The 25,761-nt window shown below is 53.3% G+C and overlaps 1 protein-coding gene across 6 annotated transcripts in view; it reads left to right on the forward strand.

The window, feature by feature from the left end:
* Nucleotides 1-25,761, forward strand: part of ATP2B4 (ATPase plasma membrane Ca2+ transporting 4) — a 105,518-nt gene that overhangs the window by 26,740 nt on the left and 53,017 nt on the right. For all 6 annotated transcript variants that reach the window (XM_039538710.1, XM_039538709.1, XM_039538705.1 and 3 more), the window contains exon 2: nucleotides 19,250-19,839. In XM_039538710.1, coding sequence (XP_039394644.1) covers nucleotides 19,644-19,839 — 196 coding nt within the window. In that variant the 5' untranslated portion in view covers nucleotides 19,250-19,643. The remainder of the gene's footprint in view (nucleotides 1-19,249; nucleotides 19,840-25,761) is intronic.

The following is a 25,761-nucleotide window of genomic DNA, read 5'->3' on the forward strand; positions in this document are numbered from 1 at the left end:
GTGCACGCCAGGCAGACCTGCTCAGCAGAGGTACAGAGCCATGCTGGGGGGATTGAGGCAGACTGGATGCGTAGCTCCTGAGACTGGAACAGTGTTTGGGGAGAGGCTGTGGGTCAGGACTGAGGTGCATCAGCAGACCTGGGAAGGAGGGGAGTTCCAGGACTGGAATAGCAAGGTGCCGTGGGTCAGGATTGAGATGCATGGGTAGAGCTGTGCCTACAGAGCTGCCGGTTTGGCAGGCTACATTTCTGACAGCTAACTTCATATCAGTGTGTCCCTTGTGACCTTTAGCTGCCTGAAGAAGAGCTAGCCTGGCCCAGCCAAACTTGCTGCAGGGAAGGGGGGTTCTTAACTCCAAGCTGAGGAGACAGGAGTCGTGTCCCCTGCCTGTCACTTCTCGCATGTATTTTTAATGCTGTCCTCACTCGCGTCCTCTCCAAGTTGCTGCCGTTGCTGGCTGGCTTCACATAGCAGAGAACACTGTACAACAAGCTTCAAAGGGGGCAGGGGCTTCCTCTGGCAAACTCCCAGCCTCTGCATCAGCCTGCCCCTGCCACTGCTGTGCTGTGCAAGCCAGGCAGAAACTCTGCTGGGAACAGCCCATCTGCCTGGCTGGGGGAACTCCCAGAGCCTCCTGCAGTCTGCTGTGAGGGGAATCCTGCTGGGAGGAGGTGAGGAGCAGGAGCCTTTGTGTTTTGACAGGATTCTGTCTTCCCCCTCACTGTAAGATGAGAAGTGCCCTGGGGACCTCGCTCTGCATGGCCCAAGCCCAGGGCTGAGAGCCAGGAACTTTAATAGTACTTTGCTCTTTTTCTAACACCTTCCATCTAAGGATCTCCAAGCCCAGTGAATTAAGTCTCCCTGGAAGGTAGGTTATGAACTGCACTATGCAGATGGGGAAACTGAGGCACAGACAGGTCCAACTTGGGACACCTTAAGTCTGGGACTGTTTCCCTTCCCCCACTCCCCTTTTCCCCCAGAAGAGCCAAGCAACTGTCATTCTATCTGAAGCCAATGCAAGCTGTACCTCTGAACAGCAGAGCCCATGTATTTCCTAAAAACCAGAGGTCTCCCCAATCAGAGGCTATGCTTGAGAATTTGTTCCTTTGTGACTTGCCTCAGATCAGCGGCAGAGCTGGGGATAGAACCCATGTGCCTTAACCGCGAGACCAGATAGACTCATAGACTTTAAGGTCAGAAGGGACCATTATGATCATCTAGTCTGATCTTCTGCACAATGCAGGCCTCAGAATCTCACCCACCCACCCCTGTAACAAACCCCTAACCTATGTCTGAGTTATTGAAGTCCTCAAATTGTGGTTTGAAGACCTCAAGCTTCAGAGAATCCTCCAGCAAGTGATTCGTGCCCCATGCTGCAGAGGAAGGCGAAAAACCCGGACTGAGCTCAGGGCCCCTCATTGTGCCAGGCATTGCAGAGATGCCCATCACCAACGAGTGCTCCTTGTGCCAGGTACTTACTGAGATTGATGCCCTCACTGTGCCCGACGCTGCACAGACCCCAAACAAAAGCAGAGCCTGATCATGCCTGTCACTGTACATATGCACACTAAGAGACAGTCCCAAACCTGACCACCTAAATAGTCAAAGGCTATTTCAAGCCATTGGACAGGTGGGGAAACTGAGGCACCCTCTTGCATTGTAATTTCAGCTCTGCTGCTCAGTCTGAGGCCTTGTCCTAGTCATTTGAACGGATAACAAATAATGTCGTTTATCTAACGCTGATCCCATAGATGTGACAAACAATGCCTTATTAGCAAACTTTAGAAAGCTAACCCACCTGGCACGAACGCCTGGTCTACACCGAAACCTCAGCCAGCTGTGTCACGTCGGGGATATAGTTAAGCTGAAGTAAGCTCTGGTGTAGACACCACTGGGTCAATGGAAGAATTCTTCTGTTGACCCAGCTACTGCCTCTCAAGGGGGTGGATTTACTACAGCAATGGGAAAAACGTCCGTCGCTGTACCTGCAGTGTTGTAACTGTGCTGCTGCAGTACTTGTAGTATAGAAATACCTGTAGGAACTTGGACACTGGCTAAGCTGCTCATTCAGGTTGTGCATTTCTCTCCTCTTGGACAATGGGAGCCTGCTTCTGTCTTTGGCTCTCATGCACTAGCAGTGTCTGTGATGTTTGGGTGGTGGATGCTACAGTTCACAATGGGTTTGTTTTTTTTCAAAGGCTGCCAGGACGAGGCATTCTACTTTGGTGATGAGTCTTCTTGCCTGGCTGGGCAGCGCCTCATGATACAGGGCTTCTCCCAGCTGGTTTGTGTGTGGTGGGGAATGAGGAGAAAACCTCACTGCTTGGGTTTCGTTGGCTCTGTATCTGGTCAGTGGAAATCAAGCTCACCTGAGCCCTCCCACGACCAGCTTTCAGCCTTCTGGGTTCCTTCTCCCTTACCCATCCCTTCATCCCCTGCTTCCACATTTGCTGCGTTGAGTCCCCTTGGATCATGACCCTGTGCCCATGTGTTAGGGGGTGGATTTAATATCCCAGGGCATCAGTGGGGTTTGAACCTGGGTCCTTCAGTGTTGGCACCATTCTGTTTCACTGTAGTTTTCGTAATGGGCTCCAACTCTTCTGTGAACTCGGCATGTATCACACTCCTGCCGCTTCTCCACTCACCTTTGACACAGCCCCCTCCTCGGCCTGCCCCAGACACGTCCCCATGCCCAAGGCTGCAGCATAGGGCCTGTTAAGGGGCAGGCCCAGGAGGGATCGTGCCAGTGAAGGGTGAGCCTCACCGAGATCTGAATACCCTGCAACTTGGTGGGGGTAGTGGAATCTGAACATGGCCCCTTGGCTCATTTCCAGTGTTGATATTGGTGGTTGCTCCCTGACACTGGCCATGGATGTAACAGCTCCCAGCCCAGAGGAGTTGACAGTCACCAACACCCCATGAAATGCTGAGAGTAGATTGCTTTCTGGAGTAGGTGGTGGTGATGGTGGGGGGTTATATGGACTGTCGGCCTGCTTGGCTTTTGACTACAGGTTGCACCTGAGCAAATGTCATGGTGTCTCTCTGAGCTGTTTATCTTTTCCCTTCACAGCACAGAACTGAGACATTACATGATGGTGCTCGGGAGCAGAGGGAACGAACATGTATCGATCAGATGTGCTGTGTTAGGGACAAAGTCCATCCCCTTTGTGCTAGTCTCTTGGGTTTTCTTCACTACCTCATTCAGGAGGCTAATGTCACTATTTGTCACTAGTTGTATGATGGTGGCACGTTGGGGCCCTGAGCAAGACAGGCTCCTCACCAGTCAGCTTTGTGCAAACACTGAGAGTCCTTGCCCTGAAGAGCTTGCCATGCAAATAGATGTGGGTGTGAGGGGAGACTGAGGCACAGGAGGGGGAAGCGAGTTGCACAGCAAACCAGTGGTAATAGAATCCTGGTTTTCTGAGTCCAGTCAGTTGGTTACCCACTAGCCAAGTGTTGCCCAACCTTTTTTGATACTAGGGGCCAGCTTTCTGATTTCCTAAACTGTGTCAGAGAGATCTCGGGGACTGGCAATGGTCCACAGGCCGGTCATTGAGAAACCCTGCACTAGGCCACACGGCCTCCCAAAAGTGGCAGACCTGAACCAAACCTATCAAACTCTTCGGGGGAGTTGGGGTAAAACGGAGCCTGGATCCAGACAGTCCCTGATGTTGGTTTTGCAAAGTCAACCCTGCACTCAGCCGCCTCCTGCACGTTTCTAGGGCTCTCCCGTAACCCACTTTCCAGCTCCGGCGCTAACATGTAAAGCACAAAAGAGTTGTAAGGGGAACTTGGGTGATTTACTGCAGGCGCCAGGGGAGAAATACCAAGGCCTTAGATGGAAACGTTTCCCCTGACAGCTCGTCTAGAGATTTCCCCTCCTCAGATTTTTCTGCCTCCTGTATGGTGCGGCCTCCAAGAGGAAAGCCCCTGAGGCTGGGGGTACTGGCAGTCGGACTGCTTCCCGCATTCCTGACTCATGAGTGAGGCTTCTTCCAAGTGGTTCCGCTTCTCGGCTGCCCTGTGGCTTTTGCCCATGTATGAGTCTCACCAGGGCTCAGGCGGCAGGGTTAGTCAGAGGATCAAGTAGCTTAGATGAACAACCGGTTTAGCCCTGCATTTGGGAAACCGGTTTTGGCAGATAGCTGTTGCTGACAAGGTTGTTTGAACCAGTGAGGGCGGCGGGGGGGGGGGTGTGTGGGGGGGGGATTGAGAGACACTTCCCACCAATCCTAGACATTCAATGTCTTTCCTTAGCATTATGGCTCCCACCCGGTTGCCAAAGTCCAAAACCTTGTCACTCCTAAAAGGGGAGAGGGTGCTTGCTTGCTTTATTGGCTAACCTGTGGTCAGAGCCTAGTGAGGTCAAGGCAGCTGTAGATGTCACAGGTGTGAGCAGGTCAAGGTAAATGTTACAGGGAAGCCTGGTGTTCACCTCAAACTGCACAGCTGCCTTGTTTTGGCTAGGGTTTCACATCATGTTACTCACGTTCGCTAACACAACTAAGAGATCACCTTTTTTCCCTAGTGCGGACACTCCCAAAGCCTGACCCTTGTGGCTCTCCCTATCTGTGAGTCAACGATGCTGTAAATACCGTTAATGGCTGAAAAATCTGTTCCAAAGCTCTTGTTCAATGTATCATGCAGGTTTTTAAGCCTGACTGGCAGTTCCTGGAACGTGCTCCTAAATCTTCTGCTGCAGGAAATAGGAACGCCCAGGCTGGTGGCATTTCCTGTATTGCTGGAGGGTGCCTCCAGGCAGCAGTTTCCCACACCTTCACTGCCTGGCAAGACTGGGTTTCAAGGGGTCCCTGTAAGGGGGGTGCTGTTTCACCTTCCCAATGTCGTGACCTCTGCTCCTGAGTTCAAGAGCCTCCGTAATGGCCCTGAATTTGAGCCTTCAGCACCTCTGACCTCCTGAGCACGCTTGGTATGTCTGGGCAGGCTTGTTTGGCTGCTGATCGTCGTGCTGCTTTGTTCCAATGTCCTCTGCCCAGGGCCAGGTTCCTAGTCCATCTGTGGCTTAGTTCTCAGAAGGGGTTTTTACTTCTGCAGGAAGTCAATGTTGGGCAGCTAGAGGAGGGAGGGGAGCTCATCACAGCCTCCTGTGCTTGGCCCAGGGGAGGACTGAGGTGCATTTGCTGTGCTGAGAGTGCCGGGGATGGTACAACACCTGTCTCTAGCCTAGGCTCTGCTGCTGCCTAACTGCAGTGCGGGGATGGAGTAACAGGGTCAGGGCAGAGGAGGTACAGCGAGTTTTCATGCAGCTCTCACAATGAGTCTTCCCAACCCCTAATGGCCCTGTTGTTCTGGGGTCCTTACTCAGCTCTGCCATTACCCCCTTGTCCAGATCCGCAGAAGTCCCTGCTATTCCAGTCTTGAGCCCCTTACCTCTCCCCTGAGGCGTGCAGTTCTGCCAGTGCACTTCAGTCCTCACTTGCAGCACTCCATGTTAATCCAGACAAGCTGTTCCCCATAGTCCCCGTGCTCTCCCACATGCCTCCCCCACACAGCTGAGCCCAATGCTCCTCCATCCTGCCCTGCAGCCCCTCCTTCTCTTGCTCTGAGCCCTGGCTTCCTCTGGCAGAGTGCCAGTTGTGTCAAACTGTACAATGGCTTTCCTCTAGGGCAAGTTTTTTTTTTTTCCTCAGTGGGGATTAGGCAGAGACCACCAAAGTTGTCCAGTGCCCTCTCTAGGGCTCAAGTGACGGCAGGCGTCGAACGCCGCACAGTTTCAGATGTGGGACTGGAGGGCCGTTTTGCAAATCTGGACGGTCCAAAGGTAGCCTGAGATAAGTGGCCTCTAGCAAATCTGAGACTCGCAAACCCCGCTCCCTGAAATGAACCTGGGAGCAGCTTGGAAACTGCCCTCAAAGAAGAGCCACGCTAGCAGCTGTGGCTGGAGAGACATGGAGGACCAGTGGCTTGGTGATGAACCAGGACAGGTACTGGAGTTGTGGGAGGAGGTGGTTGGTTTATCTGTGGCTTAGTCCCTGCCCAGACTAGGGAGACCAGCTTTGAGGAGGGAAGCCAGGAAATAGGTGCTGCTCGTTCTGCAGCGGGTCAGACTCTCGCTGACACCTGGCTGAACAGGTACATGATGCTGACAAACCAGTGCCTGTGCAGCTGACCCCCTGACTAGCACACAGACAGGCATGGCCACGTGCACCAACACACAGATGCAACTGACACACACACGTGTTCAGCAGATGCAGCACTGCAACCCCCATGTGTGCATATGTATGTGCCCGCAGTGTGGATGCGTGACCGACGCACATGGATGTTGAATCCCTCAGCGTTGAGCACCCAGCACCCCCACACTCAACCAGCCGGTACTTATGGACACAATCCACAATGGATGTGTAGATGCTGATGTTCACAAGCACCACTCCTCCCTGCCCTGGAGACCTATGCACTAGCACATACATGTGGGAGCAGTAACTCGGGCACTGACACACGATTCTCACTCCCACCTCCAAGGGGCAGGAGAGCCGTGAATGCGGGGAGAGGGACAGCTGGCTGGCGGTGGCGGATAGAGCTTGGGCGGAGCAGGGTGTGGCTTATTCCAGTTTTGCACCATCTGGAAGGTAGAGAGCAAGCGCACTCTCTGCACTGCTCCCAATAGCTGTGTTCTCTTCCCTGCTTGCTCTGGAGTCCCAGCTCATCAGAGTGGGTGCTGGCTGGCAGGGAGGAGTGTAGGCGTCAGCGCCATGTGGGAGCTGGGGAATGGTAATGCAATCCGTTTTCTAGTTGCTTTTGTTCCGACTTCCCAGGGCTCCGCTGCTGGTGGTGGGTGAGGATGCAATGCTGTGTGTGAAGGGGACAGAGAGCATATGCTCCGTTTCCATTCAGGAAAAGTCAGAAGCATGGAGGCCTGCACAAACACACCAGCCCAGCTAACAGTGCCCTTTGCAGCGAACGCTGCTGAAAAGTTAGCCAAAGGAAGGCACTTGGGAGGACTCTAGGGTCTAGTGGTTAGAGCCAGGGCCTGGAGATTGTGTTCCTGCCTTGAGCACTGGAGCAAGTTGCTGTGCCTCAGTTTCCCTTTCTATAAAATAGGGCTGATGCTGACCTGTCTTTGAAGCCTTTGGCGATCCCTGTTGCTATGTAAATGGTGTTAGATGAATTGGCAGGGGGTGCACGGGAGCTAGTTTTACCCCAGTTGCAGTCTAAATGGCCAGGTGGCTTTAGGATAGCAGACGGGCTCGCCACTCCAGAAGGATAGGAGCTGGGATGCTGGTCCCATAATGATCAATGCAGATAGGAACCAGATGGGGGAGACTGTCACCCAGCCATGGCTTGAGGGGGACTGTTTAGGAACTCAGCAGGGAAAGGAGGTGCTGTTCTCTCCTGGCTCCCCCTTATTTAACCCTCACATTTCCTATGCTCCTGGGATAGGAGCCCATTCCCCTGAGAATCAGTGGCATGCATAGCTGCTGCCCTCCGCCACAGCGGACACAGAGCTGAGAGGGTGCTTTCCCGGGCAAGCCAGCCAAGCCTGTGCTCATTGGTGGGTGGGGGAGGTCCTCGGGGTTCCCCACTGACACACAGCTGTGTTGCAGTGGGGTGGATTTGCTTCCCTGGCAGCAGCATTGGTGGAGGCACCTGCAACAGGGGGCTGCCAAGTTCCTCCACATCTCCCCAGTGTCTGAGATGCTGCCACAAACAGGCTGCTCTGAAGCAGTGTTGCTGGGAGGAAACAGATTCCAAGGGATGTCTGGCAGAGGGAGATCCCAGCTCTGCAGATGAGGAGTTGGTGGGCTATTGGGGGCTAAGCTGACATATTCTTGGGGTGGGGTGCGTGAGGGAGTGTCTTCCCCCTCCTGTCTCTCCCTCAATTTCCTGCTTCTTCCTATTCTCCGACACCTCTCTCTCTCCATCCCCTCTCAGTTTGGGGTTGCTGGGCTCCACCCCTGGTGCCAGGATTACCAATCTCTCTGCTGCCTGTGCCCTTAAGTGGTGGCGGCGGCAGCAGCAAGTGCTGGCAATGGGTGACTTTTGCTGCGTTCTCCATGGGCTGCATTAAATGGCTGTCTTGGTTCCAAGCCAAGTGTCCCTTTCTTGGTTGGTTGTGAGCAAGGGTGAAGGACAGATCCTGCTCCCAGCATTTGTAGACTGCTCCCTTCCCCATATCCCCATCTCCACCATATACCCGAGCCAATCCACCCCGCTTCTTAGCAACCCCAGTGCCCTGGGAGCCAGGCTCCAGATAACCCCTCCCTCCTTCCGCTAAATCTGTGGTTTGTAGCCATGAGTCACCTTCTCTGCTCCTCTCATTAGTGACTCTGGATGGGTTATAAATAACGGGCTGAGCCTCCTCGGCCAGGGCCCTGAAAGCCATTGGCATTGCTGGCCCACCCCGGAAAAGTTAACCTCACCCCTTCTCCCCCCCCCAACACACACACATGCATGCCGGACCCATGTGGGACTGCAGCCAGTCGGCGTGTCACAGTTGCCAGGGGTGTTGCTGGGAGTTTGCGGTGTGTGCCACCATCCGGGCACTCAGATGTGTGGGGGAAGGAAGGGTGGACGTGTTGGTGTGTGTTCAGCTCCTCCCACACCCTCAAAACAAGCCTTTAAGGCCCAGATGAACTAGGGACGCCGATGCGAAACAGGGATGGATCTGGCGTGGTAGACTCCCTTGCCACCTCCTTCCCCAAGTCTCGGCTGAGTTTTTGTGCTCTTCATCTGCTCCTCTAATACCCTGCTCAGTCTGGGGGACTAGGCCTGGTGTGTGGCAGCTGAGGGGCAATGGGGTCAGCTCTCTCGCCTGTATCAGCTTCAGCATATCTATGCTCTCTGGTGTCAAATTGCTCAATGTCTGCCGGACCAGATAGGCTGGGGACTGTCAGGAGAGGAAGGCTGGTTTGGGGCTTAAGACACTGGCGTGCATTCAGTTCCCAGCTCTGCCCAGACTCCCTGGGTGACCTTGGGCAAGTTGCTCTGTGCCTCAGTTTCCCCATGAGTACAATGGGGAGAACAGCCCTGCCCTGCCTCATGGGTGGAAGGAGAATATGTTCATTAGCATGTGAGAAGCACCTGGGTATTTAAGTGATGGGGGACTAAACTGGAATTTCCCTGTCCCCACTCCATTGGTTAGAAGCAGGTCTCATTCTCCTCTCCTGCAATAGCCCATCATTCCCCTGCCTTCTTCCCTGAAGGAGATGAACGGGGCTTCTCCATCGCAGCCTGGGGTGGGGGGAAGGCAGCTTGGCCAGTTTGAGTGGCTTATCCCACTTGGCCAGCTTTTTTTTTTTTTTTTAAAAAACAAACCTCCATTATCCTGCCAAGATAAATTTCTTTCCAAAACTCTAATCTGCACTATGCTGCTTTATAAACTAATTTCATCTGTCAGCACTCTGCTTGCCTCTTAACTGTCTGGGGAGTGGTCTGTGTGTGTGTATGTGAACAGATGGTTGCCACAGCATGGTGGGGGGGGTGAAGAATTGTGGGGGGGCAGCCCCATTTATTGTGACTCACTGTAAATGCAGGAGCAGCCGGCAGGGTTGCCTATCGTTATAGGGAAGAGCGCACCCTGAGAATGGAGGGAATGCATTTTTGTCTCGCTGCTAGCAGTGGTTCCCAGAGGCAGCTGGACTGCATTGGAGCACAAATTTATGCAGGAAAATCTCAGCAGTGTATAGGCCTGATTCCCTGCTATGCCTGGGCTCCTTTATGCCATCCTGGCAGCGTAAAGGGGCCTTAAAGTGGGTGGAAATGCCCCCCTTGTGCAGACAGCCTCCCTGGCTGTTGAGAGCTTGTGCTGGCTCTGCTCCAAGCCATGCTGCTGGATGTAGGAGGTGTATTGGGGTATGACCAGAGTGCTCTGCTTCCCCAGGCCCATAGGGGTCCGTGAGAAACTGTACAAGTTAGAGCAGCCCTGATGCTGCTCTGATTTAGCACAGGGCCCCAAAATACAGGAAGCCCCACTTCAGCCCTGCCTGAAGTGCAATAACAGAGGAGCTGAGAATCCAGCCCAGTGCTCTGACATCTACGCCCATCTGAACATGGAGTCAGAGCTGCTGCACCCACGTGGCATGTTCTGATCTACAAATAACTCCCCAGAGGTAGCACTTAACACATCTGTTTTCCCTCTGTGGCATCACAGAGTCACTTTTGCTTTTTTGGGGCTTTTTTTTTTTTTTGTATTTATTCCTCTCCCCTTCCTGAATCGCTTCTGCGGAGGTGAGTCAGCCCTGCAGCCCTGCGCTCAGAGCCAGCCCGGTGGTGAGTGTTAATTAAAGGAGGTGTGAGTAGAGCTCACGCTGCATGAAGTGGCCCTGATTCCCATGCCCCCAACTGGGTTCATTTACCCAGGGTGCTTTTGGGCACCAGGTTCGGTTTGTTCTCTCAATGGGCCTTTTTTTTTTTCTTGTGCCCCTCTGTGAGCATCTTTCCCTGCTTTGGATCTCTTTCTCCTTCCTCCTCCTTCGTTCTTGGCTGAGCTCCGCTCTCCCCGGCTGTGGTCCTGTAGCGATGTTAAGAGCTGGGCTTTTAAAGATTTTTTTTTTTTTTTTTTAATCTTAAACCCCAAACTGGGACACTTTTTTTCCATTTGGTGGCATAAATAGCATCCTGTGACAAAGCTTTACATTGAGTTTGCCATAGCAACCTACAGCAAAGCCAGTGTTTATAACACCCTGTCACCATGGCTGGAGAAAACAAGCAGCTGCTGCCAGAGCAGGCTGGGGTGACTCTCTCCAGTAAAAGGGGGCGGGGGCGTCCACCACGAGGAGCTTCCGGTGCTGGAGCTGAGTTCCTCTACAGCGCCCTGACATCAGGGCTATTGTGGGCTCATGCAGTAATCCAGCTGTGGGCACATCGAAACGTGCCAGGCAGCTGCCTCGCTGAGTGGAAGGGACGGGGGTCCCAGTGCCGCATGGACCTGGTCTTTCTCACTGACTTTGTTCCTTTAACTTCCTTGTAGGAGTAAGAGGAGCAAATGGTTTCATAGAAGGACTTGGAAGCCAACCTGTTACTCCCAGGAGAAACTTGGGGAAGGTTGAAATTGGGCTCTGAAGGCAGCAGCCTGGTTCATTTTAAGTGGGGCACGATCCTTCCTTGCTTCACCAGCCCTTCTGTCCTCGAAGCAGTGAGCTCGATCCTGATCTCCCAGCAGCACAACATGGGAGAAAGGCCATTTGACACCAGGATCAGGCCCATTCTTCCTCCCTTGGATCCCGAATCACAGCTTTGATATCTGTCCGCAGACAGGTGGGGAAATACCCAGAGGGACTCAGAATCTGAGCTGATGAGATGCTATTTAATCTTGGAACTCAGAGTGCGGGAGGTCAGGGACGGGAGGGGGGTGGAAATTCGAATTCCTATCCTCTTCCCCATTGAGGAGTGAACCATGGAGATGGCTGGGCAGTGAGCCTGTATACCGCCCGCTACACACTCCTGTCCGACGCTGAAGTGAATAATCAACAGTGCTTGATCTCTAGACCCACGATCTCTGCCTGGCTGGGTCTGCTTTAATCGCCTTGGTCTCTGGGAAAGATCATCCCTATCTATGTAATCTGGCTAGAAGCTTACGCTGCACTCAAGGCTGTAGCATCGGAACACCTGCTAGTTGCTGGGAATGGGCCTGTGCCAAGACAGGGCGCCTTCCCAGCATGGAGAGCCAGGATTGGCAAGGCAAGGCCACCTGGGGGGAGAAGGAAATAAAGCAAAACCAAGGTAATTGGGACCCTCTCTCAGATGTGCAGCTTCCACTGCCTGTGGGTGTGTCCACGCTGAGCCCTGCACGCTGAGCCCAGCATTTCTCCAGGCCTTGGTGTCTCCACCCTGACAAATAAGTTGTGTGCATCTTTCTCCTTAGTCGTGAAAGGGCAGTAGGTAGGGTGGTCAGAGCTCAACAGCTTGTTCCTGACTTCCTCCCTTGCTACCTTGAGAGCAAAGAGAAACTGCCAGCTCCAGGAGATGGCCTAGTAATTCCCTCAGCCAGGGCCAGAATCCATTTTGGGACTTACAAGTACCTGTGAGCATCCCAGGCAAGCCATGTTGGCTGAAGTATTGGCTGTGAGCAAGGGAGCCCTCTCCCCGAGTGACACTCTGGGGGAGATACAAGGAAATGCTGGCCTGGACCATTGTCTCGGAAGACAGTGCTGTGTACAACCCTTTCCAAAGACCCCGGGAGAGGACAGAGTTGGGCTGGGATCTGCAGACCTGGAGCCCAGGACAGGGAGCTAACAACTTTTTTTGGTTTTAGACCATCTTTATCAAAAGGAGTCAGTGGCTTTTGGATGCCTCCATCTTTTTAGGTGCCCAGCTTTGGACCCCTCCAGCCTGAGCAGCCGCTGCTTCAGTCCAGCCCCAGGCCAATCATCCAGCCCATGCTGGCCACTGATCTCCGCCGTCCCAGATCTGGGAGCTAGGCCCTTCTCCCCGCCACAGGGGACATAGGTCTGCATGAGGAGTGAAGCCTCTAGTAGGAGCATGGGGAGCTACACCAAAGTCTCTGAGCTGTGGAGAGAGGCAAATAAAACAGTGTCCTGTGATTGCAGGCCACAGAGAGCCCTGTCTAGAGGGGAGGGGGGAAATGCCCCCCCCCCCTTGACAGGTACTTACTGGATGTTAAGGCTGGGCCTGACTGTTTTAGAGAGGAGAACTTCTCTGGCTGCCCACACCAGCCTCATACCCTCACCTGCTCCTGCCCAGGTGTCGCTTCCCTTTCTCTCACATGGGAATGCCCTGCATTCCTAGGAAGAGGTCTGGGCCCCAGATCCCACTGGCCATTCTGGGATGGTCCCTCCAGTGGAGAGATGGTGCTTAGATGCCATCAGCTGCGCCTCTGCCCGCTTGCCTCTTGCTTTTCCGCCCCTGGGAGGGACGCCCTGTCTCCCTGATGCCAGTAAGCGTCTTCTCCCTCTGCCAGGCTGGAGGTGTAATGCAGCCGTTTATTATTCCGGGCAGGTTTGTCTGCAGCACTGCATCAGCTCCATCATTCCTCATCAGCCGCTCCCTCCTCCTCCTGCTCCTGCCAGCTTCTCTCTCTCTGTTCCACACCCCCACACTCCCTCCCTCCATACACACTTCCCTGCCTCCCTCCCTCTCTCCTTTCTCACTTGGCTACACACCGACTGTGACTGTGCTGGGGAGGGCGATGGGATGGGAATGATTGTGGTGCGGCTGGGGGCAGGAGTCTGCTGAGAAGGGGGTTTAGTGGGGATGGAGAGGGGGCTGTGTATGTATATTTGGGGGGGTACACGACAATGATTTTTAGGGGGACCCAATCTTACCCTCCCCTGGATCCTGTTCCCCTCAACCCAGGTGTAGAAAGGAAGGAGCCTGCTGCTGTGCTGGCCTCTCCTGTCAGCAGACCCCATGCTCCTCTCTCTCCCCGCACCCACTTTATTCCCCCTCCCCCCTTTGAAAGGATCCGTTTGGCTTTAAATCTCCATCTCCCATTTTTGATGCCTCTGCAGCGGGCCGCATAAACCCCAGCCTTGCCAGTGGGGCTGTGGCACAGCTGCCAGCCCTACGTTACATCCACTGGGTGTCTGCCCAGCCAGCACCCACCCTTCCTCAGCTTACCTGACCTTTAAATGTTTCCACGCTTCTGCCCTATCCCTGCCCCTGCGCTTGCAGATGTGGCTGGGCTGGGGCGTGATCAGGTGCAGAGATGGGTTCAAAGGCCGTGACCCTGCTCCACCAGAGGGTATCAAGGCCAGTTTAATGCAGAGGCGTTTTAGCGTAGGCCTCCTGGGGCCTATTCCCTAGTCTCCTCTTGACATCCAGAAAACCTTCACTTGCCATACCCCTCTGCTAAACAGATGCCCTTCTGGAGGACACCTCCTCCAGCTCCCTCTTCTCTCCTAGCCCCAGCCCAGGGCACGTAGCCCTGGAGAGCTGGATTTAAAGCTTGCTTATGATGGTGAATTCAAGGGAGTTGTTTACATTCACTTGCCAGGATGACAGTTGCTCTGTGGCTTATCACAAGGCAGCACCGTTGGCTGTTTCTGCTCAGCAGGACTGGACTAGCAGGGAACTGGGGCCAAGAGGCACTGGCATGGCTGGACAGGGTGGTGCAGGGGGAGACACAAGAAGGCAATAGCAGAGGGGAGCAGCAGGTCGGGAGTGAGGCGTGTTGGCAGAACTGTATAGAGGAAGCGTAGGGCAGGAAGGAGGGGATTGCTGGTCATGGGAGGCATGCTGGTGGTGCTGATGCAGAGGGTGGGAGATGGATCCTTTTCCCCTAGGGCTCGCCACATGTGGCTATTGCAAAATGATGACAGTGGATTCATCAGAATCCAGACTCTGGGTCTCACCCAACCCCCAGAGCTCTGGGACAGTTGAATCCCAGGTCTTGGGCCTGTCCAGCTCAGACACCCACTGGTTGAACAACCATCTCTTGATGGACCCACCCCTAATCCTACCTGAATCGGGGGACAGATGTGCTAGGAGCCCTCTGATACCAATGAAGACTCACCTGTTGGGGACTTTCCTCACTTCCTTTGGGCTATTGAGGGGTCAGTTGGGGAACAGAATCCCTGCCCCTCTTGTCCACCCCATGCTTCACATGACCCGTACTAGGTGGAAGGATGCAGCCTTGTGCAGTGGCGTCTCTGCACTCGGCTGCCAGCAGCTGAGCGTTCGGGCTGTTTGCAGCCTTCTTCTGGTCTTCCCCAGTGCCTTTCCCTCCCACTGTCACTCTCCACCTTGCTCTCCCTTCCGAGGGAGGGACCCTGGGAAAGTCCAGCTTCCCTCTTTGGTGCCTAGAGGCTCTGGAAACTAATTAGGAGAGTTAGGGACAGTCGGCTGAATAATGCCAGAGTCATTAGATGCTTGTTAGAGCGCTGCTCTTGGAGCTTTCCTCGGGCTTTCCTCCTTCGTTCCTTGGCCACGGTGGGGCTGGAAGGAGATTCAGGAGGGTCACCCCGCCCCATGGGGTTCTTTCTGGCCCTGGCAGGGGCTCTGGGGCCATTTGTCTGGCTCCACAGAGCACCCTAAGCAGGTACATTTAGTAGTTCCCAGCGTTAATATTTAACGCCCGAGAGGGGACTGGCTGGATTGGGCCTTTGACATGTAAATTGCCTGGAATGACATGGCTAGGTGGGTGTTACCTTAGTGTCCTCTGATCTGCTGTCTGCATGGTTGGGGCAAACCTTCTGTGGTGGTCTTTCCACTCCCCCTATTAGGGTGAACCTGGCATACGTAAGAGTGTCACCGGGGCAGGGTGAAGCTGTAGTCCTCATGGGTCAAAGTGTGCCCAGGCTGAGCTTGCACCTGGACTCCCAAATGAGGGGGTGGCAGTCCTTAAAGGAGACTGAAAACTGCTTTTGATCCATCCCGGCTACACCTGGATGCATAGTGGGAGCATATTTCCTGGGCATGCCTCGGGTCTGTCCTTCCCAGCTAAGAGTCCCGGCTGAGCTCAGGGCCCCAGTGTTGCAGGCATGGTACATGCACCTCGTCCCTGCCCTGGAGAGCTTGCAGTCAAAGTAGAGCTGACAAAAAAGATTTGGGGGGGGGGAACAGGACTTGCCTAAGGTCACCCAGCAGGTCTGTGGCGGAGCCAGGTCTCCTGACTCCCACTTCGGTGCCCTACCCTCTAGGACCACGGTTCCACTCCACTGGGCAGCAGTGCAGAGTAGAGCCGTCTGAGTGTACGCAGACTCTTTCCTCCCCCGGGAATCTGGTTTGGTTTTTTTTCTTTTCTCTTCTCTTCTCTTTTTTCTCTCTCCTCCGCCCCGCACCCCCCCCCCCAAAAAAAAAACCTCCCAAGAGGAATCCCTGGTGCTCCAGTTCAGAGGAGGAAGGGAATCTGGGGAGATAATGATAGGTGCCCTGCAGGCTCCTCCGGGGTAATTATGGATTCTGCAATTCCAGGATTAATTAGCTGCCTTTCTCTTAACCTCTTAGCTCTTTTCAGAAGATGTTATTTGCTATGAAAGGGAAAAAAATAGGAAAAATAATCCCCCCTACCCCAACACGCTATTAATCAGCAGGGGTCTGTTTAATTGGATCTGCCATCGCGTACCTCCTCCCGCAGGGAGCTTTAACGCCCTTAAATGATAGATGAGTAACGGCTCCACTAGAGAGGCTCCTGCATGCCTGCGTGGGGTGGGGGTTGGCAAAGCTACTAGATGGATGGACAGATGCGCTTTCTTCTATAGCACCAAGCCATGACCTAGAGTTGCTCCCTCGTCCCATACTAATGACCTACTGCAGGGCTTCCTTAAGGGGTCTTTTGTTTTAAGGCTGGGAGGAGGCAGACTCTACATCCCTGAGGTTGGCCTACTTTTTTAAGGGGGACCCTGCAAAGTAATAACGGCCTATTGGAGTTCCTTCCTCTAAACAAGCAATTTGTTGGTCATCCATGTGTGTCCAGGGCCCAGCACAGTGGGGCTGTGGTCCCTGATTCATGGTAGCACCTAGAGTCCCCGGTCAGGGATCAGAGCCCTGTTCTGGGAACTGTTCAGGCAGGGATCACAAAGACCATCCCTGCCTCAAAGAATCTACAGTGAAAAGTCTAGATTCCGCATGCTGTTCTGCTTGGCTGGACCCCATGGGTGCTGAGATCCACCTGTATGGGACAGTGTGTGGGATTGGGACCTTGGCTTATTAAAAAGATTCAAAAGGAGGATGAACAAACAAGAGGAGGTGTGGTAGCAGTGAAAGGAGCAGGAGTTTCCTGGAAAACAGTAGCTACAGCTCCCCACTTCCCCATGTGCTGCTTGGGTCTGCTCTGGGTGTCTTGCTCAGCCTGGGTGGTTGTGACACTAACTTGGTTGGCTGGCTTCCCTTTTAGTCTCTGTCCCTGGTTCTCCTGCACTAACATGATGCTGCCTGTGTTTCTGGGAATGCCCCAGGGTGACCTTGTTCTCACAAAGGCATCTCTTGAAGACACTTCTGCCCTGTCACACCTGACATCTGTAGCAACTCTTAAAATTCCCTTCAGAGGCTAAATTTGCGGGCACACAGACAGCATCTGTCAGGTTCTCTGCCCCAAGTGAGGAGAGCATTTCTCTCCATATCTGTCTCTCTCCTGCCTTATTGCATGCTGATTCCATATCTTTAGCCACCAGCCCAGAGTCTTCTCTTATCCTGTTTCCTTATCTCTAATCTCCACAGCCCAGTCTGTCCCTGTTTTCCCTGAAAGTAGCTGAATTATGCAGGGGGATGGGTGGAGTCATGACAACACCCCACTCTCTGGCCTAGCGGGATGTTTTTTCTGAGACTGCAGCTTGGATCATGTGAGTCTTTGCCTCCGGGGTTTGGTTCCGTGGGATCTCTGCCGTCCTATTGCTTATGGAGGGAGTTGGCGCATCAGAGGGACTGAGACTTTCCATGTTGCATTCAGAGAGAAGGGAAGAGGATGGGGTGAACAATTCCAACAGTGGACAGTTCCTAGCAGCATACCCTGCCCTAGTCCCTCCTTCCCAATTTGCCCGTCTACATCCTTGTGCTTCTAGTGACCCCCCGCCCCTCCCCCCCCTTAGGTAGAGTGTTTATCTAATTGTGTTGCATTCATACCCAAAGGCTCCATAGGAAGAGTCTCTGACCCTGCCCCTCAGAGCTTACGGTTTAAGAAACAGGGTGCGTCAAAGGACTGTGGTAGGTAGGCTGCTGTGAGCTTCCTGGTCTCCCCAGTCCAGCTTCAGGACAGATGCAACCCTGAAGAAATCCCAAATGGCGGTTGAGATAAGCCCGTGCTGTGCATGCATCTTCAGGGTCAGTGAAATTGAGTAGACTGCAGTCCTGAGTCCAAGCACTAAAGAAGGCACAGGTTCTCTTGGGCTGTGGGTAGAGAAAGCCCCCTCTAGCAATCTGGGGAGGGGGACACCCTCAAGTGTTCAATTCCCCAACCTCTTCCTTGCCAGCTGCTTCCGCTCTTGGAGATGGCAGGGAAAGCATGGGGGCCCCAAATGTTTGGAATCCAATTGGTGTATGATGTTCCATCCCAGCATTTCCCTAGAATGGTTGCAGGTGAGTGGTGTTTAGCTGACCAACACTAGAGCCAAGGGGAAGGAGGATTTCCTCCTCCTGACTGAGGAGGAGAAGAAACTGAAGTGGATTTCTCTGCCCATCTGGAATGGGCTCTTGAATCCTCCCCAGTTTTAATATTTCAGGCTCCCTCTCCCTTCCTGCTTCAGGGAACCCACTGAGACTTGCTCTGGAATTCTCCCTTCCATGAAGGATACAGCTGGTGCTGACTCTAACTCAGCTGTCATCTGCACGTGGGGCTTCATTGCTGAATAAGTCATAGTATTTCTCTCCTTCTCGTTACCCCATTCTAGGTAATGGTAATAGAGCTAGTAATCCTTGTACAGATGGGGAAACTCAGGCAAAGAAGCCAAATGGATGTAGTCTAAAAATCTGTCTGTATTTAAATGTTTGGGGGTTTTTTTACCCATGTTAACTGACAATCCACTCAATAACTTAAAAACAAGGCCTTTTAAGCTCCAATTTATTTGTCCACATTTATGTTTGTTTACCTCTTTAGCTTTGTCTCCCTTCCAGACAGAGGAGAGATCAGTGGAGTCATTTTCACATTTTATGTATAGTCAGTTTCACAGCCAGATTCTCAGGGCGTCCCTGGCATTGCAGAGGGGTGTGTAAGAGACAGCTGTTTTCCACTGGAAGTCTCTGTTTTTAAAACAAATGAATGGAAATATTTCTCTTCCTCTCTGCTTTGGGCCAGACAGCTGTGGATGGAGCAGAGCGTCACCTGGGTCCTCTTCCTGCCCCTGACTCAACTGGCAAGTCACGTGTTCTGGGGGCCCTCAATCTTCCCTGCTGGGTAGTTAGGCCAGTGATGCTGATGCACTTTGAAACGCTTTGAGATCGAGAGATGAAGGGCCAGATCTTCAGCTAGCATTTAGCAGCATAGTTTTGTTGAGGTCAGTGGAGCTTAGATTTTAAGCTCCTGGGGGTGAAGAGACTCTCTTGTTCTGTATTTGTACAGCACCTAGCGCCATGGGGTTGTGGGTCATGACAGGCTCCTATGCTCCCCAGTATACAAATAATAGACCCATTTCTGCTAGCTAACAGTCCAGCTTGAAAAGGACTGTACTAGTGCTAAAGTGGGCATGTCCCTTTAAGATCCTGCCCTAAAACAGAGTAGAGGTGGGATTAGAACCTGGGGGTTCCTGGCTCCAGTGCTCATTCCTAGACCTTGCTGCCTCCCAGTATTTCTTGCATAGGTGCATCCTTAGCACCACGGCTCTCGGTCCCCCATTCCATGGCACATGCGTCTCGGCCCTCTTGCTAATGACAGTATTTTTGTTTTAAATCTGTCTTGCAGCTCCCGTTGCCGCTGGTATCCAGGGAACCCTCCTCCTTCTCCAAGAGATACACACTGGTTGTTGCTAAGGTTGCTTCCACGGTAACATGCACATCCTGTTTACACCTTTATCTGGAGAAGTTGGGCTCAGCTAGTCACGCCAGCTTCACCTGGGAAGCTGTAGAAGGAAGCACCCACTTCCCCTTCCCTACTTCTGGCACCTCCACTAGGATTCTCCTCTCTCTGTCGAGGCCCCGCCATCCAGTCCTCTCCGGGGCTGTGGAGCTAAGGCAGCTGCTAGGAGCTGCCAAGGACCGTCTGTGTCCCTGTTGGGACTTCCAGGGGAGGGAGGTGAACAAATAGGAGCCAGCGTTTTTCCGCACACGTCTGTTGTGACTCACGCTATTTTGGCAACATGACGAACAACGCTGCTGACCACCATCCTGGGAATTCGGTTGTCGAGGGCAGCCATGAAGGGGATTTCGGCTGCTCCCTGGTCGACCTGCGGACCCTCATGGAGCTTCGGAGTGGCGAGGCTGTCGCAAGGATAAATGACACGTACGGGGGTGTGCAGAACATCTGCAAGAGGCTGAAGACGTCGCCGGTAGAAGGTAAGGGGCTGGGCTGGCCCAGGCAGGTTAGCAGAGAGGGACTGAAACGGGAGCTGGTTCTCCCAAGCTCCCGTGTGCTCTGGAGGATCAGAGGGGAACTGTTCCTGATCGTGCCTGTCATTGGTCAGTGATGGGTTAGAATTTGCAGTCTTGTTAGGCCTAAGCCTGTAAATTGGAGGCCACAGGCCTATACTCCCCATGTAGTTGTGTGTCTCGGTAGTTGTGAGCATCCATCAGATTACGGTAAGTACCTAAGTGGCCCAATCCGAGATCAGGGCCCCATTGTGTTGAGTGCTGGCCATACGCTAAGTGAGAGACAGTCTCTGCCCCAAAGAGTTTACAGTCTAATTAGACGCTACAGCCCAAAGAAGTAGTAGTATCCCCATTTTGCAGCTGGAGGGAGCTGAGGCACAATGATCAAATGACTGACTTGGGAGTAGAGCCCAGATTTCACGAGGCCCAGCCTTAACCACAAGACTATCCATTCACATTCTCCCTACAGCCTCCGGCTCCCTTGTCTTTGCCGGGTCCCCAAAGTGGGGCGCAGACTCCAAACCTGAGGGAATGGGCGAAGGGTTGAGTACTTCAGGAAGTGTTAAAAGCTGTGGGATTCCTTTCCGCAGCTGGCCTGGTGCCCGTGAGCTTGGCTCCAGCGTTTCTGCCGTTCAATAATTGATGGCGCTAACAGCGGGATAACACTGGGGCAGTATGGGATGGCGGTGAAGGAGAGTTTAAAGGTAGGTTAGGAACTCAGCAGCCAAGTCCAGCTACCAGCCAGACAGCTGTGACTCTAGCTGGGCTTGTCACATGTCCTTGCAAAGCTTGCACACTAGTGTCCTGAACAACTGTGTATGTAACCAACTGTTCCCCAGAGGCAGATGCTTACAGGGGATGCTTCTAATTTGGACACACCCACTCACCAATTCTCCAGGCTCCTAAAAGGCCTCATAAGATCTACATGTAAAACCAAGTAACCCCTGGGTGGGGATGCTCCCCCCAACAGCCATGCTGACCAAGTTGCTGCCTGAGCCCCCCCAGAACGCTTCCCAACAGAAATGTGGTCCTTGCAGTGTTAGAAAGTCAGGCCGGGGGGGGGCTGATGATGATTCTAGTCGGCCTCACAGGCCAGGTTTATGTTTACTGGAGTGTGGCACTCCATAATTTATTTTTTATTTCCCTAGCCCCAAACTCTTTTTTGCAATCTAGGCTTGGAGGAGGCAGGATAGCTTCAATGCATGCTGGGAAGCTGGTGGCCCTAACAGAGAAAAGGGAGGAAAAGACAAGGAAAGTGCCTTTTTAACACCAATGAAGTGTGTTGGGCAAGGATTCCTAGAAGGGGAGCTAATGCTAAAGCGGTAGGGACTGGGCTGGCTGAGTAGGCTTGGCCATTGCCTACGGTAGGCAGAGGGGATCGGCGCGATGGCAGCTGCATTAGCAAGGGCAAGACTCTGAAATCAGGCGTTTTTTCTTCGCTTTGAGAACTTGTTATTCTTAGCTCCTTCATGTTGTGGTGTAAGTGCTGGATTAGCATATTTCACAGCTGTGCCTGGGAACGGGAAGGTGTGGTGGGGAGAAGGGAAGACAACACAAGATGTAATGGGGCGGGGGGAGAGGGGGAAGGAGACGTCCTGTTTGGAAATGCCAAATTTAGATCCCAAAGGAATGTGTTTCCCACGCCCAGCAGGGAACGCACATGCATGGTGGGGTGGGGAGTTACACCCCAGGTGCTGCGCCGTGCTCTTATTTCTGTTTGCAGAGAAGAGAGCTGAAAGGCAGCTGTCCTAATTCCCCCAGTCTCTTTGCCTGTTGACTCTCCCTTGTTTCCAGACCTGCATGTCCCTCCATCCCACGCAGCCCCAGTGTTGCTCTCACTTGGGTTTATTTCCATCCGTCGCTCCCATCGCCCGGCGCTGAGGTTACAGCGAACGCTGAAGGCTGGAGTGCTGCATCCCGCCGTCTTTCCGAGTTGCCTGCTATTTCCTGGGATCCTCCCATGTGGCCCCTTTTTCTGTTGTCTCATTTTTGGATCTTGACAGGTTGAGAAATTTTTTTCATCATTGTTGCCCGTGAGACAAGATTTTGAGGTGATCGATGGCCCTGATGCAAGAGGCATGTCCTCGGGGCTAGGGAAGACAGCATAGCCAGCAGCATGGAAATGATGTCATTTCCCTCTGCATCCCAGTAAAGCTCATGCGTGCATTCCATGAGAGAGCCTGTGCACAGCTTGATTCATCCAGATAATGTCACCACGGGGACTGGCTAGGGAAACAACCAGCAGGTCAGAGAGCCTGCAGGCCCAGGGTAAATAGCCCAGCGTGATATATTTAGTAGATGGCAATGCTCTCTGCACAGAGAAGTACAGCCCTGGGGGAAGGGAATGGACTCCCCTCACTGGCAGCTTAGTGAAGCCAGCATTTTCAACAGTTGCCGCTGATTTGGGGGAACCTCAGTACTTGAGAGCCCAGCCTGAGATGCCGATTCAGGAGGTGCTGAGCACCCATGGTGCCAGTTGAAGTTGATGGGAGCTGCAGGTGCTCGCACCTGTGAAAATCCAGCCCGAGGTGTGTCATGTTGGCTCCTGATTGTAGGTTGAGATGGATTCCTGATGGGTCCTCCAGCATGGCTGGGGATCAGTCTATTAAAGTGTAAGTCCCTGCCCCAAAGAGCTCTCTCTTGTACAGCACCTAGCACCATGGGGTCTGGTTCGTGACTAGGGTCTTAGGCACTACTGTACTATAAACCATTAATAATGGGGGAGCACAGAGTGTTTTGGTTTTGTTTTTTTTTAAAACTCCGCCTATGGAGTGTCTTTTTTACACACACACACACACACACACACACACACACACACACACACACACACACACACACACACACACACACGTTACTGGGGCTACTGCCTAGATCTAGCAGTTCCTCATCCCTTTTTAAGTAGATACAGGCTAACCAGTGTTCAGGACCCACCTCCATTAGCCAATCCCTTTTATTAAGTGGTCCATAAAGCAACCCCATGGTTCGCCTGCTGGGTGCAAAGAGGTGGTGGTGGTTAATGTGGTGTTTATATGGCAGTGACGCCCAGAGGCCCCAGTCAGCCATGGGCACCATCACAAAGTGAGGGGAAGTCGTGATTGGTCTGTGACTCATTTGTCCTGGCCATTGGTGGTTGTGTCAGATGGGTTCCTCTGACCGTCCACGTTCAGCCCAGCTCTGTGGAGTCCTGTGCCCCATGCCCGTGCAAGCCCCAGGGTAGAGCTTGGAGGGAAGCTCGAACTTGCTTCCCAGGAGCCAAGACCCTTTGCGTGTTGGTCAAGTTCAGTTCCATGCTCTGCAGGTGGCCCCTGTTTTTGTCCTGGGCTGAGCCAACACTTTGGTTCCGAACCGCCCACCCTTGAACCTTCTCTCCCCCACAGCTTGGGGCCCATCTCTCATATCAGCAGGATGCAGGGATGAGGCCGGGTTCGACCGTGGTTAGACCTGCCGGCCACTTTTGGACCAAATCTTCTCTGAATCTTTATTCCGCCCATCGTTTTTCATCTCTTGTGGCAGCCCCTGTGTGTCTGACTTTTGCTGGGATCAGAAGAGCGTAATGACTGAGAGGCTGTTCTTGGATCCGCCCAGTCCAGAGGGACTCTGGCCTGGAATAGCAGGGGGAGCAGCGGATCAGGACAAAGCTGCAGCAGCAAGAGTGGGGTGGGGGTCTCAGGACCGGGTAGCCCAGATTGCCGCAGGTCAGGATGGAGGTGCAGTGACAGAGTTGTATGGAAGCCCTAGGATTAACACGGAAACATCCTCTTAAGTTCAGAGGAAGCTACAGAATCTATTTTGCCGATATAATTTGTCCCCTGGGACCTTCTGCCTTGACGTATTAAAATATAGGAGCCCTCTGCGGGCAACTTCTAGTATTGCTGAATTCCGGCTTGGCTGCCCGGGAATGTACACGTCCAGGGTGTCTCACTGCCTGCACTACATCTCCTGCTCTTCCCTGCATTGCAACAGAAGGTGCTTTTGGGCAGGGACTTCGTCCGTGTGTGCTAAATCTTGCCAACAAATTGTTAGCAGCAAAGGCCATATTCGTATCTCGAGGCATCTACAGCCAAGTCCAGTCTCCCTAAATGTTGAATCGTGGGATTCAGCAAGAGGGTATTCACCAGTGAGACTCTCCTAGGGTGTCTAGATTGCCTGAGTCAATCTAGGATGCTTTATTCGACACTAGAATCCAGCTCCTGTCCCCTCTCTATGAACTCCATCTCAGGAGGAGCATTGAGGATTCTCCACACACGGCCTAGGCTGCTCTCTGTTGGAATTGTTGCATTTTGAAGCTTGAGCTTCATGGCTCAGAATGGCCCCTTCCCAAGAGCTCGCTGCTAAGTTTGTGTATCCCAAAGCATTCCATGACTTCTTGGGTGAGGTGGATATTTAGAGAGGCCCTGATGGACTGTGTGGTTGGGAGCTAGAGAACCAGAGGGTCTGTCTACCCAGCAGCCTCCATGAAAGATCCCCTGTACAGTCATGACAGCTCTCTTCTCTGCCACAAGGGACACTGGCAGGGGAATCGTCCTGTGCTTTGGAGTGTAGTTTGGCTGAGTCTGTGCCATGTGGGGCCCCACTCCATCCAGGCTTGTGACCCCTGCCTCCTGCTAAGTCATCTCTGCAAACTGGCCCCTCTGTGTTTAAGTCAAGGAGGGCTCTGGCCAGCTCTTGCTCGTGGTGGGACCTGAGTCAACCACCCGGTGACTGTCAGGGGATGTGGAGGATATGGCGCATTGGTGCCAGGAGGGGATGGTAAGGAGGTCCCTGCTGCCAGGCGATGAAGAATGTCCCCTGTGGCAATAAGTGGATTGCTCCTGAGCTCCTAGCTGCTAAAGTCCTCTGCCCCTTTGGGTGTTATCGCATAGGCATGTAGACTACTGTTCCTCTGTTCCTCAGCTGGCCAACTGCTGTGGCATTAACCCTCTGCTCTGTGAGTCTGGAGCGAGGCTGGTTTGTGGTGGCGAGGGAGGTGGGGTGGGAAAGGGAGCTGTACGCGGCAGTTGTTGCCCTAAGCAAAGGCTTGTTCTCTGAGTCAGTTTGACGGGAGTTTCTCTCACTTTCCTGTCTCCCCTGGGGGATGAGAGTGTCAGCAAATCCAGCCTTGGCTCACTCGTTGGCAATAACCGCACCAGAGTCCCCTTTTCCTCCCCTGGCTCACTCTCTCCCTCCTCCGGCCTGCAGAGCTAGCACGCAGAGTCCAGCGCATAATCAGGGATCTCTGGGCCCAAGGCTGGCTTAGCCAGCCAGTCACCTCGCCCCAGCGTCCATAGAAGAGGCAAATCTTCTCGCTGACAATACAAAATAAAAGAACCCAGTGGGGCATGGGGAACAGCAGAGGCAAGCCATGAGAGAGACCTTTCCAGTGCCCAAGGACTGCAGCAGCAAGAGCACAGGGAGGGGTAAAGAGCCAGGGCCGGGCACCTGACCGGTTTTCTGTGTATGTGAACGAACCTGGAGAAGGAGAGCCACATCCAGTCAGGAGAAGAGTGGAAACGGGATGCTGCATCCTGGGGGGAGAGACTGCCGTTTGGGTCCCCCTCTGCGATAGTCTCAGTGCCCTTTTACTCCTGCCAGAGGCCATGTCTACACTAGAGCCCTGTACTGGTATAGCTACACTGGTATGCTATACCGGCAAAGCACTCCTAGCATGCATGCAGCAATCCCAGCATAGCTGTGCCTTGTTTCGGTGTAGCAACCACCTCGTGAACAAAACAAGATACCTCAGTGAAAGAGCAGCTTTGCCAATATAGCTGCACCTACGCTAAGGGCTTCTGCCAGCACAGCTTTGCCAGTTGGGGGTCTCACATCTTTACACTGCTGGCCGGCAGATCTATGGTGGCTAGAGTCCACTGGCTCCTCAGGCCTCTAACCCATTCCCCTGTCCACCCAAAC

This window comes from Mauremys reevesii, linkage group 4 (assembly GCF_016161935.1).
Source record: "Mauremys reevesii isolate NIE-2019 linkage group 4, ASM1616193v1, whole genome shotgun sequence".
Taxonomy (NCBI): Eukaryota; Metazoa; Chordata; order Testudines; family Geoemydidae; genus Mauremys; species Mauremys reevesii.